Here is a 14,552-nt window from a genome sequence, read left to right on the forward strand (position 1 = left end):
ATTTCACTCACATGTGCTGTACCAATGTACCTGCACATGTGATGTGACAATAAAAGTGATTTGATTTGATTTGATAAAGCATTATTTTTTCAGTACTTTGAGATTTTGAACTGAAAATGGAGGTGAAGATTCTATGTAAAGAATTTCATACTAATACATCAGGTCAGAGTAAAATACAGGAGAAAATGCTAAAAAGTATCCACACTGATTCCACTCTTCATAGCTAATCCAGGGACAACCTTTCACCCCGTTTGTCCACTTTTGGATTGCAGAGTTGCCTAAAATATTGCAGGTAATAACGCAATAATTACGCAGTCGATAATGTTCCTCTTTGAGCAACTCAGCTCTGGGCATTTATGTTTGCCTCTGCTGGGAAAATGTTGAGACTGTTTGGAGACCTTTGCTCCATTTTTTTGTCACTTCTGCTTGAAATGAACAGTCTGTCTCTATTCTGGACTTCACCAAGGCACCATGCTGTGGTTGAGGGGGAAGTTTTATGACAAATGTGGATGTGAAAACTCTTTCAACAGGAGCAAAGGGGAGAAGGAGTTTAGATCCACAGTATTTAAAATGTTTATATGTGAAAGGAAAATTACACACACAGTGACTTTTTTATTTCAGAGATTTTAATAGTGAGTGTTTTACCTGTAACACAGTGTTTGCAGGAAATTCATAAATGGGGTGAAATGAATAATAATCTAAAGCACCCTTTAAGTCAACATACATTTCTCAGCTTTTGACTCCTATTCACATCTTATAATAAAAGCTGTTTAAACCTGGTCACAAAGACATGTTTTGTATCTGTTGGCTTACTTGGCTTAATTTACTCCGTCTGGAACGTGCTGTTCTAAGTACGCTGCTCCTTGTAATCCTGACTGTGCTGGAAAGGCTGAAGTACAGAAGTACAGCCTGCTAATTGGCTTGCTGGTTAGATTAACTGAGGTTACCAGCTCAGGTTAAATGAGTCCCAAATATGGTGTATTTATATTAGGGTGATGCTTAATAACATGCAAGTTTGCAGAAAGTTGCAGAAATTAACAAGAAGAAGAAAAAATCTATTATTAGAAAGTAAACACGTCTGAACAAAGCCTGTTCAAACTGTAGCCGGAGTTTCCTGTTGCCTACCTGGCAGGGATCCAGTGTGGCCTTCTGCTGCTGTAGCCCATCAGCTTCAGGATTCAATGTGGTGCTAAATGTGCTAAAAAGGATCAGTATTTTGTAAAATATGCAGACCAACTCATCTGGCACAAGCAACAATGCTACGTTCAAAGTAACTTACTGCAAATCACCTTGCTTTGTATTCTCATCTTGACCATGCATTGAGCTGCCTGCTGATTATACTGTGATTGATTAGCTAGTGTATGTACTGGCAATAGCTTAATTTAATTTTGCAAAGTCTACCATTAATTTGTTTACCAGGAGTGAAGGTAAAACAACCACAGCAAAACAAATGCAGATCCTTTATTTTTGAGTATACAGGATTCCCAGCATAATACATATATAACATGAATATATGTTAAATCCATCATTACAAAGCACATACCAAGACAAACAGCAGACTGCCCAAAGTAAACCGCTTACAATAAGTGAATAAACATTTCTAACAATAGACTTTACCTGAATGTAAAAGTTCTAGTAGGTTTATGGCATTTAATGAATATACTTGTGGCATTTACACTGTTAATGATAGGTTTGTTTAAATATACATTGTTATATATATTTTTATTTCAAATTTGAATTTGATCTGCTCTATTTTATTTTTTAAAAAAAAGAAGCAAATAATTAAAAAAATAAATTAGCGAAACAATTAACTTAAAGAAAGTAACAAAAATATGAGACAACTTTACCATATTAAATTACATCAGTATGGCTTATTGGATGCAGTAAGCATGCGGTTTTCTTCAAGTACAATAATTGTCATTGACGTCATTGTGTGTATTATTTTAAGCATGGAACCATGAACACAAAGTGTTCGGATGATCTGACTTCTGCCCCATCAAAAACCAGTGGTCAGGAACATCGTCACCATAAACAACATGGATATTCATGCAAAGCCCGGCTAGAGATGAGCCCATTTAATCCATTGCTTTCCGTCCTAGATCACACAGTTCTGTTGAATACTGTCAAAAATGTTCTGGTTAAAAATGAGACTCGTGCATCTGAGCGTGTGAGTTTCGTTGTGGTTTGTGTACTTTGGTGTGGTTTTGGGGAAGCTTCCTAGGCACTCTCTCCAAAATAAAATGCTCCACACAGACTGTGGATCTCCCACACCGCTTGAATCAACCACTTGTCGTTCTCAGTACCTGGGAGCTGCTGACGCAAACCAGCTGTATGCTGGGTCAAAACAGCAACACTGACCTGTAGAGGGCAGAAATACATTCAGGGTGAGAAATAAATTTTTCACCATTAAACTGTAGTTTAATAATAAAAGTGTAATTTAAAAACAGTTTAATGTATTTGTTCATTATATCCACATGCTTTAAGTGTACCTACCAGGTAAAATGTTTTATTTCCATGTAAACTCTGTGCAGCTTTCACATGATGGCGCAAACACCAGTTATGGTCTTGCTATTATTGTTTTTTTTACCGTATCTAAAAGCAAAAGAGAAATGTTTTAGTCAGCCATATTATAAACTCAAAAGGTCAAAGGTCACAATTTGATATAAAACAGCTACAAACCCATTCAGGTTGGCAGGCTCTGAGTGGTACACATGCTTTCCCTGTTCAGCTATTGTAGGTGCGTGTTGTGCACTGCAATGGCTCTGACTGGTCTTCAGTGGGTGGCAGTGGCTCTTTAGTTCAACATGGCTTGTGGGCAAGGACATGTGATGTGTCCCCTGCACACTCCCGTTGACCTCTGGCACCTTGGGCTCAACCTTGTCTGGATCAAGATGTTTCCGGTTTTTCGTTGGGGAGGACACGTCGATGACCCTGATGTCTGGGATGCTGGCCTGCCTCAGGACCTGCTCTGAGTGGGCCAGCTGCAGCTTCTTCATGTGGTTGATGGCAACAGCAGCATTGTAGGCTTGCTGTAAAAGCGAATATAAAAAAGAGGTTGAAAAATAGCCTAGCTTCACTTTAGATGTCCTTATATATGGTGATATTGAGTAGACATTAAATGAAATGTCTTGTTCATTTATCATTGATTGATAAATTATAGATTCATATTTTAGGATCTTTTCTTCTTCTTTTTTACCACTGAGCAGCCAAGTGCATTTGATTTCCTAGGCAGTGTATGCACTACATCAGCCCTTAGTGCCCTCGATTACTAAACAGTATCTTATTAAAGTCTCCCTGGCCAGGAAGGATTTAGGTTGGCACCCGATTAATCTACTATAAACTGCAGGTCTTCAGTAAGGTTACCACACTGAAGCCAAGAAATCCGTGCAGACTAACCTTCCACTTGGACTTGGCAAAGTTCTTTTGAATCTGAACGCTGACGGAATAGTAGATGTCCTGGCTCCGAGCTGTCTTCCCAATAATCCTGGAAAACGAATGACGGCACAGAAAGCTTAAATTTATTTTAGGTAGAGATTAATTCTGAATGCATTTGTAACTGGTGCTGGGCAGGAAGATTGATGCCTCCTGTGTGCAGTGCCACTAAAATGTTAATTGTAGAAAGTTATTTTATGATCAGGCTTAGATGACATTTTATGGACTATTACACATTAACTGTTACAACGTAATAATTCAGTGACAGTTGTGAATTTTGCTCGAGACATGCTACTATACTGCACAAAATATGTACTTATATTACAAAAAGGGAGTCATTAATAAAAGATAATATGTAATTATTGTTTTGTCACAACTATACTGGTACAATGGTGGGTTTTCATGTCTTGATGCATGCTCAATCATCCAGGAAAGTAAATCCCCAAAAGTTGATTCTGTTTATCTGGACGTAGCGTCTTCAGTGATGTCTTCAGTTTCAGCTAGGGTTGCCAACCGTCCCTTAAAAAACGGAATCGTCCCGTATTTAGAAACAAAAGTACACGTCCCGTATTGAGCTAATAAGGGACGCACTTTGTCCCGTAATACAGTGAGAATCAAAAGTAGTCTATAACTTTTAATGGAATTAACACTTTGTTTGAAAACATAATTCCCAGCCCCTCTCCTGCTTTGTGACCAATGAGCTGACAGCACACTTATGACAATTCGAGTATGACAAGTCAGATTACCGCTCATCTCATTGGTTGAGGAAAGGTCGCTTACGGAGAAAATACCGGAAGACAACCGATGACCACAACAACAAGCATGGCCAACAGGGAAACAAACGCTGACACTGCGGTGCAAGTCTCGGACGGCACACTGTGCGTCCATAAAATGAAGGTTATAACAGAAAATCTGTCGCTCTCTGTCTTTCACTCACACAGACACACCACCACATCAACTTTGCTAAATTGCTAATGAAAAACATTGATCAGGCAGCTGTGATTGAGCAGCAATGTAAATCCAACTATTTTCACGGTTGTTGTGGTCGTGATAATTTTGTGAGGCCACATCGAAAAGGCTCGGATGAGCTTTCCAAAGTTCTACAAGTTGTGCCTCCATCGCTTGTGTCCAGATCACACGCTGCACAGCTGTGCTGCAACGTCTTTTTCACCGACGTTTACGTGTTTGCGCGTGAGCAGCTGCGGTGACACCCTCACGAGCGATTGATGATCGGGAGCTGCTCGAGGTGTTAATCGCTTCTCGTTACCCCACGTATACTACACGACGCACGATGAAGGCCAAAATCGGGCTGATCACCAAATCGGTCGCACGACTCAAAAATCGGCTCAAAATGGGCCAAAAATCGCACAGTGTGAGCCCAGCATTAGAGCAGCAATGTTTGTTCGCTCAGAGAAAGAAAAAAAAAAGGCTGCAAAAGTACAGGGAGGAATGGGAAAAGGAAAACACCTGGCTGGAAAAGTGCACTATAAAGCGCACTGCACTGTGTGCTGGCGCACTTTTTCCATAGGCATGCTTCTATTGGTGGGCACATGAAGAACATGAGGGGCGTGAAAGCTCGGGGAACCCTTAACCAATTTTTTGTCCGCCAGGCCATGGCAGAAGCAGATATGGTATGTAAACACTGGTTTGTTTTTTTTAAACCCTCTGGTTAAGGTTAATATGGGCATGTGCGGTGAATATCAGGGCTATGTGGCCAGAAGTGTAATAATATAATTTATTTTGTGTAATAAACAACAGCAAGGATAGATGATTACAACAAATAGATGACTAATACATAAAAGTAATACATAGATGAATAATGATGATGAGTTATGATGCGTAATCATGGGAACAAGTGGGTTTACAAACAGGAGCAGCTGATTAGCTTTAGAAAAGCTGAAATAATACCTCAACTGAAGCCAACTGTACTAAATGCACTAAATGTGCACTGTTACAAGAATATTTTTCGTTCTATTGCTTTCTATTAATTTATATAATTTTAAGTTAAGTAGGACAGAGTTCTTTTAAAGAAAGATTTACTTATATTCTCAAAAGTTAAGCATGACAGGCTTCTGTTTAAGAAAGAGACCTGTTTTACTGTGTTAATGTTGTCATTGTGAGCTAAAAATAAATGGCTAAATGATCATTTGTTTCCCATATGGTCATATCACAAAGAATATGCATCTGCTTAAATCAAATTCAAGTCAAATGGTTAAAAAATAATTTCACACACAAAAAAAGAGCTACCACACTGGGAAGGGTGAAGACAACTGGGTTGCCCGGCCCTGGCCACGAGGTGTCCCTTATTTATTTTTCAGGGAGTTGGCAACCCTAGTTTCAGCGGACTGCAGGTTTGATTGCAGCCATTCCCCAACTCTCTGCAAATGGTACTCATGGCCATTGATCAGTGGTCTTTGATCAATGCTCATTAGAATTTGCATATTAATGATCAAGGAACTGAACTCCCAGCCCATTGTTCCTTCAATGGTGCTAATTTCAGTCATTAGGCAAATGAAACATTTCTCCCACTGTAAAAAACGCTACGTCCTAATGAACAGAATCAACTTTTGGGGTGGGTTTTCATATTAAATATAATCAGAATCTCAAATAATGAGGTTTAAATGCTGTTTTTTTTGTCTGCTTTTGGCATTGGGTCATGTCAGTGAGAGCAAATGTCCCTAATGTGATAGAGGATCTGATAAAAAGAGAGAAAATGCTAAATTGTCTTGTTGAAGACTGTGAATGAACTGATTGTCAGATAAAAAAGGATTACAGTAAACTATAAATAATGCCAAAAAGTCCAAAAAATGTCAACATGGGTGAAAGGAGCATAATAAGTTTCCATAATACAAGTGTAGTGTATGAGTGGTAGTCACCATGGATGTCTGAGCGCTAGGTCTGTAGTGTAGCGCATCTTGGGATTCTTCTGCATCATGTTACGAATAAAATCCTTGGCTGCAGAAAAAAACAATAGATACATTAGAGCTTAGACAACGCTGATTAGAAACACAGTCGGTGTGTGCCATCTTTCAGTGTAATTACCGGATTCAGAGATGTCGTCCCAGAATGGTGAGTCAAACTCATACTGTGCCTTCATGATCTTGGAGAAGAGCCGTGACTCACTTTCTTCATAAAAAGGGGGGTAACCGCAAAGTCTGAAAAAACCAAATAAATACAAACATTTAGCATCTGTGAAAAAAATCCCCTACATGGTACATGCGTGGACTCAATGTGCTCCATTTTTCTGTATATAGGTAACTGTGTCATTGCATAAGACACAGCTGGGGCCTTTAATCTGATCGTCTTGTTACTAAGAGAAAAATCTGGAGCAGGTGGTGAATAGCTTTCTACTTACAGGATGTAGGTGATGACTCCGATAGACCAGCAGTCAACGGCGTTGCTGTAGGGCTTCTGTGCCAAAACTTCAGGAGCTGGTTAGAGAAAATTTTAAAGCTATATCAGTGATTGCTCAAAAGCTCGTGAAGCATCGGTAACATGCAGTATGACCCACTCTGAGGGTCTAACTCAGCGAGTGTGAGATTATTCCTCTAGAATGACATGTTTTCTTACCAACATATCCTGGGGTGCCACAGGCTGTCGACATGATGCCATTGTCTACCATCTTCGACAGGCCGAAATCACTGATCATGATCTTGGAGTTTTCCTCCTGGCTGTAGTACAGGATGTTCTCGGGCTGCACAAGGGAAAAAAGCAGGGACGAGAGCTGTTCACACACTGATGTCCTCAATGAAGAACTTCTCAAATAGTTATTTCACCTGTGGTGGAACAAATTCTTAATATCTTACTTTCTGTCAAAGTGATAATATTGTAAATTAAGCCAAAGCAAGAGGGGGAAAAAATCAAAGCAGTATTATCTATATGATTAATGAGGTCTGGACTTCAAGTAACAGTTGAGCTTTGGGGTACCTACTGTTTTGCAAAGGTAAAACCGCTCTTTAGTTGTATGCTAAATAATGTCAACTATGTCAAATTATTTCTCTAAGAATTTCTCTCAAAGGTTAAGTTAGTTTTTCTGATGAGCTAAGAATTAAAAACCCCTTCAACATATGACCCTGTAAATGATATTCAGGTATGGATAATTACCAGATGGATAAGTCACAATGGCTCTGCCAGGCTGTTCCATCAATAAGCTGATAGTTATAGATCCAGTAATTCATTACCTTTTACGGTTCTAACACACCATCTTACCAGATAGTTTCTATGAATGCCAGTACCTCAGTTCCAAGCACCACTAAACCCTTAAAGCTCACTTTTGACCAACATATGTCTTTTAACCTGCACATAAAAAGTCTCCAGGAGGGCCCTCTTTCACCTGCATAATACTGTGTCTCAGAGTGACACTGAGAAACTAATCAGGCCATTTATTATTTCTAGGCTGGACTATTGTAATTTCTTGTTACCTAACGGCTGCAGCAGTCTCCAGCTGAGCCACACAATGGAGTTAGTAGCTAAAATGATTCTCTTCATTTGCCCATATTAGATTCTTTTCATTGGCTCCCTGTGAAGCACTGAATTGGTTTTGCTTCAACATGTCTTAAAGTCCTCATAGTAGCATATTGTCCCACTTTAGAACTGCTGTCAGAGAGCAGGTTTAATTGTGGTTCCTCCAGTTTAGAAACTACAATGGCAGGCAGAGCCTTCAGAAATCCTCTCTCCTGCGGCTAAAGACTCAGGCTGCTGGAGGATTTCCCATGATGTAAGGAGAATGTCTCCACCACATGTATATCATTCATTTAGATCCTGCTATTGCACATTATTGTTTCTTTCCTCTGAGTGTGTATATCTGTCTTTAAAGCTAAATGTTCCTGATGTTAAAAGTCCCATCAGCCAGCCAAACACCATATCATTTTTCATCTCTCCATGGACATCTTTTCCCTTTTCTCTGTCACCTTATCCCAACCAATTTCCCCCTGAGGTCTCCATTATGCTGCAAAGTGCTTCGTCAAGAAGGCAAATTGTTGGGCTTTTCTTTATAATACTGTATGTTGTGTATCTTTCTATCTAATGTACCCTCGGGTTTAAGGAGTAAGCATGATACAAATGAGTCAAATGTGATGTAAAGGAGAAAAACCATATATTTCACTAGTGTTTGGGATATTATCAGCCATACCTTCAGGTCCCGATGCACTATTCCGTTTTGGTGCAGATAGCTGACGGCCTCCAGCACCTGCTGAATCACTCTGCTGGCATCCTTCTCTGAGTACACCCCCCGATCCAGGATACGGTCAAATAGCTCACCGCCTGAAACCCTGGTACAGAGCCACCGCCAGCATTAAAACTATATGCTCCTTTTCCTTTTATGGTGATAATTTGATAATATTGGACACAAAATCTGGAATACTCACAGCTGCATGACAAGATAGTAATGCGTTCGACTTTCATAGAAATCCTCCAGCCCCACAACGTTCTCATGTTTAATTCTGTAAAAATAACATGATGCTTTCATTATGACATTGCTTTTATACCTATCACAAAGTTCCACATACTTTCAACCCAAACAACATCCAAAAAAACCCGACATCAATGGCAATCCTCCTCCTGTGCTCACGTCTGAGAGATGAAAGCTGGAGGCTCATAAAAATTCACATGTGAATTACCTTCGCAGCACAGCGATCTCATTCTCCAGATTCAGATCCCTCTTCTGTTTCTTTTTCACACACTTCATGGCGAAATTTTTTCCCGTCTTCTTCTCCTTCACCATGTAAACCTCTGAGAATGCCCCACTGCTCATTAACACATAAACACATATTGAAAATACATTACTGATGATGCCTTCACTGATTGCTTTGAAACAACACACAAAGTCTCCCTTGGTAAGGGGAAATAAGCCTTCTCGCTTATTACTAGAGGGCTGTTGTTAATAAAACATGGGCACATTAACAACACAGAACATTGGACTCCTGTGTGTCTACTTTTATATTGCTCTCGTGCAACTGGGAGAAGCTATTGCTTCATTCAGTTTCTCAATTTGTGCATACATTAAATGTTATTGGTTTTCAGCCAACTTTTATTTGAAGGGCTCATGTTTTAAACACATTATTTTTTAATTAATGACACATCCTATTTTTATTTTCTTTATGATTTAAAATATAATAATGCAAGTCCCATTTCCTGAATGAGGAAGTGCTGCAGGGTTAGTAGGACATTGGGAAATAGGCTGTTTTCTTCCTGCAGAGTTAGGAGATGAGACTGGAACATTCATTTCCATTATTTTGTTTGTTTTTCTTTTTAAGAACATAAACGTCAGACAAAGATGTCCTCTCTCACATTACTTCACACAGATGTGTTCTCAGTACTGGAACATTCTGCTTGGTTTAGGTGACTAAGCTCCCTGGATTGAGCATGCAAACACCTACTCTCTAGCTGTGTATTCACCTGTGCTGTTCTCAGGAGTACAATCGGATATACTGATTCATACTGATTATACTGGCTCATATTGACTCATACTCACTTACTGTACTATGAGGTTGGCATATTTATTTATGTCCAGTTTGACATGATACATCTACATACATGCATTCTCACAAGCGTCTCTGGTGGGCAACGTCAAGTTGAAGGTTGCTGTAAACGTGAGCAAATGGTTTATGTTGAATAAATGATAAAGAGCTGGTTAGCTGTGCTTAGTTTGGAAACTGAGATAAGCAGCTGAATTTGCAGAGATTGTGAATAGTGTGGAGCCTTCCATAAACCATATGTATTTTTGTATAGATAAATACTAAAGCTGTAAAAGTCGAGCTAAGCTAACTGCGCATACAGGTTTTGATTCTAATTTACTGTATAAACAAGATCACCAGAAAAACATTTAGTCCATAATTGCATTTAAAGACTTTAAAGGCTTCTGTTGTGTAACCGTCAATAATGACTTTGTTTTTTTCTCCCTGTCGTATTACATCATTTAGGAAAGGAAACTTTCTGATACGGACTTCTTAGAGACCATCTCATTTAAAATCAACTCAGGGCAGAAATAGCAATATCAAAGGGTTTAATTAAGCTCTTGTAAGGACCTCTGTGACTTAACAATTCACATGTCAGGGGCTTATTATTGTGCGCTGTGCTCCTGTGTCCATGCTATCTTCAGCGTTGTCTGGGAATAGTTGTTCTACTGGGTGGATTAGGTGCTTTATCCCTGACGCAAAGGAAACGGTGGCAGGCTCCAGGCACAGAAGGTCAGCAACGGACCATGTGTAGGTCAGGTCACAGGCAGGTGTCAAGAACTATCGGCAGACCACTTTTCCCACGTTCATATAAACTCTAATTCCAGCTCAGTTTGGCAGTCAGGAACAAGCTGTCCCTTTCCCATTATAGCACTACTTTCCCTGAATTGCTTTGATTTTTGTTCCAAGGACCTACTTGAAAAAAATACTTTGACTTTCAAGAAAAATTGCCGGTCAAGACCTGAAAATGAAAGCTAAGCAACAACCATGATCAAAAAGATTAGGAGCGATCAGAAATTGCAAGAATTCACCCGACTGTGTGAATCTGAGTGCTTAGAATTCAGTACAGACTAAAATCGCACTGCTTTTCAATGCACTCTGGTGGTTCTTCTTAACCCCGAATAAACTCAGTCCCTATTTCCAGGAAACCATTAGGATGCTGTTTACACAATGTCTGATGAGGCCCAGTGGGAAAGACTGCAAAATCTCCAGTCCCTTCTGGAGTCTCTTGCTTTTATTGTGACAGAACACAAAAAAACGAAAATGTTCACCCGGGAATAGGCATCATTCAGAGAGTTCACCGAAAGCAAACTTACTGGGTGGCTCAGACAGCAGTAATCCAATCTGTCTTCTCTTCTAGGGGAGGTGCCACAGAAATAACCGCATTACAAGTAATTTTAAAATTTGTTTTCCCACTTTTACGTGAAACTCTTGGGTGTTCAAATTGTTTGGGGGGAATAAAAGTAATTGCTGTAGACCAACAGAACTGAACTGAACCAAATTAGATAACGCTCTTTGCTCAGGAGGGTGTTGCCTCCTTCACAGTCCAATCATTGATGATGTGTTAGATAAAACCTCTTGGCAGCCTCTTCAGCCCTCAGCACAGTAAGCTCTATTTTCTCACTCTGGCAGCACTCTAGCTTACATCATGATTTAATGTTAGTCTCTCACCAGTAGTTCTCCAGTCTATTGCAAAATACTCAACACTGCCACTGGTTTTTATCACCGCCGTGACAAAAATTAGGTGAGCGCAGGTGAGCGAGTGTCGACTGAATGTATACAGCACAAAGTTAGATGTTAGAAAGCAATAACATTAGGTGGATTCTTATTTAGTTTTTATTTTTTAATTGCAAATGTGCCAGCGGTTCTTGGAAGCACTTCTCATTAATTCCAGCTCTGTTCTTCCCTTCATAGAAAATTAAACTGTCCTAACTTTGATAAATACTGCTGCTTTTTTTCATTTAAAGTCACTTCACTAATTGTTTAAACCCGGCACAGAATATCACGTTATCACATTATCACATTTTTCCTGTGCAAGTCTCCATCATATGTTGGCACTCAGTCATGAAAACTTCGAGAACTCCTGACCTCAATAACGATTCTACTGTCTTATTATTTGTGCCAGATTTATAATCAAATATTTACATTTTCCTCTGTTTTGTTTGCATATAAAAACTAAAAAGCAATGATTAGCAAATTTAAAAAATTACAAAAAAAAATTGTGAATGAACTGCTGCACTGATGCCAAAGCCTGGATCCCTCTGGAAAATCAGCCTAGTTGTCTAACAGTTAGAGCATCTTGCTGCCAATACTTAAGTACAGTAAGCCTTAGCATGTTAATCCAATCAAATCAGTAATCTGTCCTCTAATTCAAACAGCATGCTGATGGCTATTATCATGCCAGCCACTGCAGTTCACATCAGTATCAGTAAAATAAACCATCTAATGGTGCAAAGCATTCGCCAGGGAAGCAAAAAACTGTTCAGTTACTTAAACATTTTTTAAACTTTAATCAAAGTCATCTTACAGTGAGTTAAATGATACTTACGATCCCAACTCTTCCATGAAGTCAAAAACCTCTTGGATGTTTTCAGTGTTCTTCTTCCACACATAGTCGGCCTCTTGACGACCCATGTCTGCAGGTGCTTTGCCAGGGAATTCTTTTTGATGTTAAGGAAAAGCAAAAGACAGAAGAATAGATGTCACTCAAAGGAAAAGATCCACATTGCCCTTGTTTCCTTAGTTTATTTGCATACAACTGCAACAAACAAAAACCATCCAGGCTCAGTGTACAGGCTTCCTCGTCATTGTAAATGTAAACAAAAAAGTCATCTGGGATTATTGAAAAGTCCTAACAAAGCAGCTATGAAGGTTGACGCGTCTGCTGAGCTGCTCAGACTGTCTACAGGTGGGAGCAGCCGGTGAGACTGCTTTTGTCAGCCGGTCTCTGTCTGGCTGACAAAAGGTTAGCGCACTAATCCGCGCTGTAACTAGCACACAGGGAGGTGTAAAGCTATGCCGGGCTTGGCCCACATCAGCACCACATGATGCTGTATCATAAAGCTGTGTATCAACAAGGCTGATACACAATCTAAAAGCAAATGGGAATGAAATGTGAGACTAGTGTGTCACTTTTGTTTCCTGACATAAAAAAAAAATCATTTGAAAAAGAAATTAACCTTTATAACTGTTGTAAATGAAACTTTTTAGAAAAGAAAATACCTTGCAGCTCAGGAATATATTCAGTATAATGAGAAAAATGATTGTATTTTCTCAAATGATGAGCATCTAAAACAAGAATGACTTGTTGAGTAGAACTCAATGTACTGAGGAGGATTAGGAACACTTTAGAAGGACAAGTTACTCAGTCTGATTTCCTGCCCCCTTTTCTCTTATATAATGGATTAACTCCTGATCTGTATACCTGACACCATCACAGGTAAAAAAAAAAAAAAAAAAACTAAAAAAAACTTAGAACAGCCTAGAACAAATTATTTTAAATGTGACAATATATCTTAATTAATTAAGTATACTATTGCTAAAGTGGTATCTGCTGACAGTGGTATAAAAACATAAATTATATGAATAAATAAAGCAGAAAAAACAGTTTCAATTCAGTGCATATGCAAATTTACCAAAACCTAAAGCTCAGAAACATATTTATTCTAATAATCCAGTGTCCAGATTTATATACATAAATACATATGTAGACAGTGATGAGCACAGAGGATCTGATATGAAGGGTTTCCTGTTGTTTACTCCTCCCCTGCAGTACTTCTTTTCATCCTGAGCGTGTGTTGTTGTTTTAACAGCACAGATCACAACATAAAACTCAGCAGGGGGATCCAAAACCACAGTCAGCCACGCAAAACCTAATTTGCAAAGTCAAAACCTGCATCAGTGATTTACATTTTAATACATCCGGTTCCCTTTACGAAAACTTTCACCTTATCTTTGTCATTTATTCATCAACTTCACGCTTAAAGCTCAGCCACACGTTTCTGCCATCGTGCAAAAAAAAAAAAAAAAGGTGGGAGAGAAAATCCACGTTATCTCACGCATAGGTACACCGATAAATGACGTGACTTGCAGCACGGAGACAGGCTCCTCTGTCAGTAAATGACAGCAGATATGTCCCGTGCGGTGCCTCGCGATACAGCATCGTGCATCATACCAACAGCTGAACCAAGTTCGCTGCGGCATCCGTGGAAAGATCACTCTGCGGCAAACAGGCGGATGATCAGATATTCAGATCAAGCTTGAAGCACACATCTGCCACGCCTGAGCAGAAACACTTCTGAATATACACACATAAATGTACTCAAGACAGATCTATTCAAGATGCAGGACGTTTAAAAACTACCCAATTTACGCGCAGAATATAAATTACACATCACTGGTCCTCTGCCTCATCCTAGGCCGGAAAAAATCTCCAATCTGCAGCTCTTTAGATGTAATTACTGTAGTGTGAGACATCTGAAGACGTATAGTTAATTTAATAAAGAAGAGGTTCATTCATCAGCACGCTGACTGAGACTTACCTAGAGACTTTGCGCGGTTGGAGCTCTGCTCTGACTCTCCTGCCAAAAGCTCAGCGAGGTCTGGGGAGATTACTTTATCTGGGACCTTACAAGTACCTGTTGTTAAGTCGGAGATTACATCCAT

At 39.4% G+C, this 14,552-nt stretch overlaps 1 protein-coding gene across 1 annotated transcript; it reads right to left on the reverse strand.

The window, feature by feature from the left end:
• Positions 1–1,914: 1,914 nt before the first annotated feature.
• Positions 1,915–14,552, reverse strand: camk1gb (calcium/calmodulin-dependent protein kinase IGb). The gene is made up of 13 exons (XM_085343813.1): positions 14,429–14,552; positions 12,436–12,547; positions 9,051–9,176; positions 8,799–8,873; positions 8,564–8,702; positions 7,003–7,126; positions 6,788–6,863; positions 6,475–6,587; positions 6,309–6,387; positions 3,397–3,484; positions 2,680–3,029; positions 2,494–2,592; positions 1,915–2,358 (listed from the first exon to the last, which is right to left on the reverse strand). The coding sequence occupies exons 1-12, from the start codon at positions 14,550–14,552 to the stop codon at positions 2,535–2,537; spliced, it is 1,464 nt and encodes a 487-aa protein (XP_085199939.1). The 3' UTR covers positions 1,915–2,358; positions 2,494–2,534.

Source organism: Diplotaxodon limnothrissa, linkage group LG20 (assembly GCF_057381915.1).
Source record: "Diplotaxodon limnothrissa isolate DT_005_m linkage group LG20, D_limnothrissa_male_GT1.1, whole genome shotgun sequence".
Classification (NCBI taxonomy): Eukaryota; Metazoa; Chordata; class Actinopteri; order Cichliformes; family Cichlidae; genus Diplotaxodon; species Diplotaxodon limnothrissa.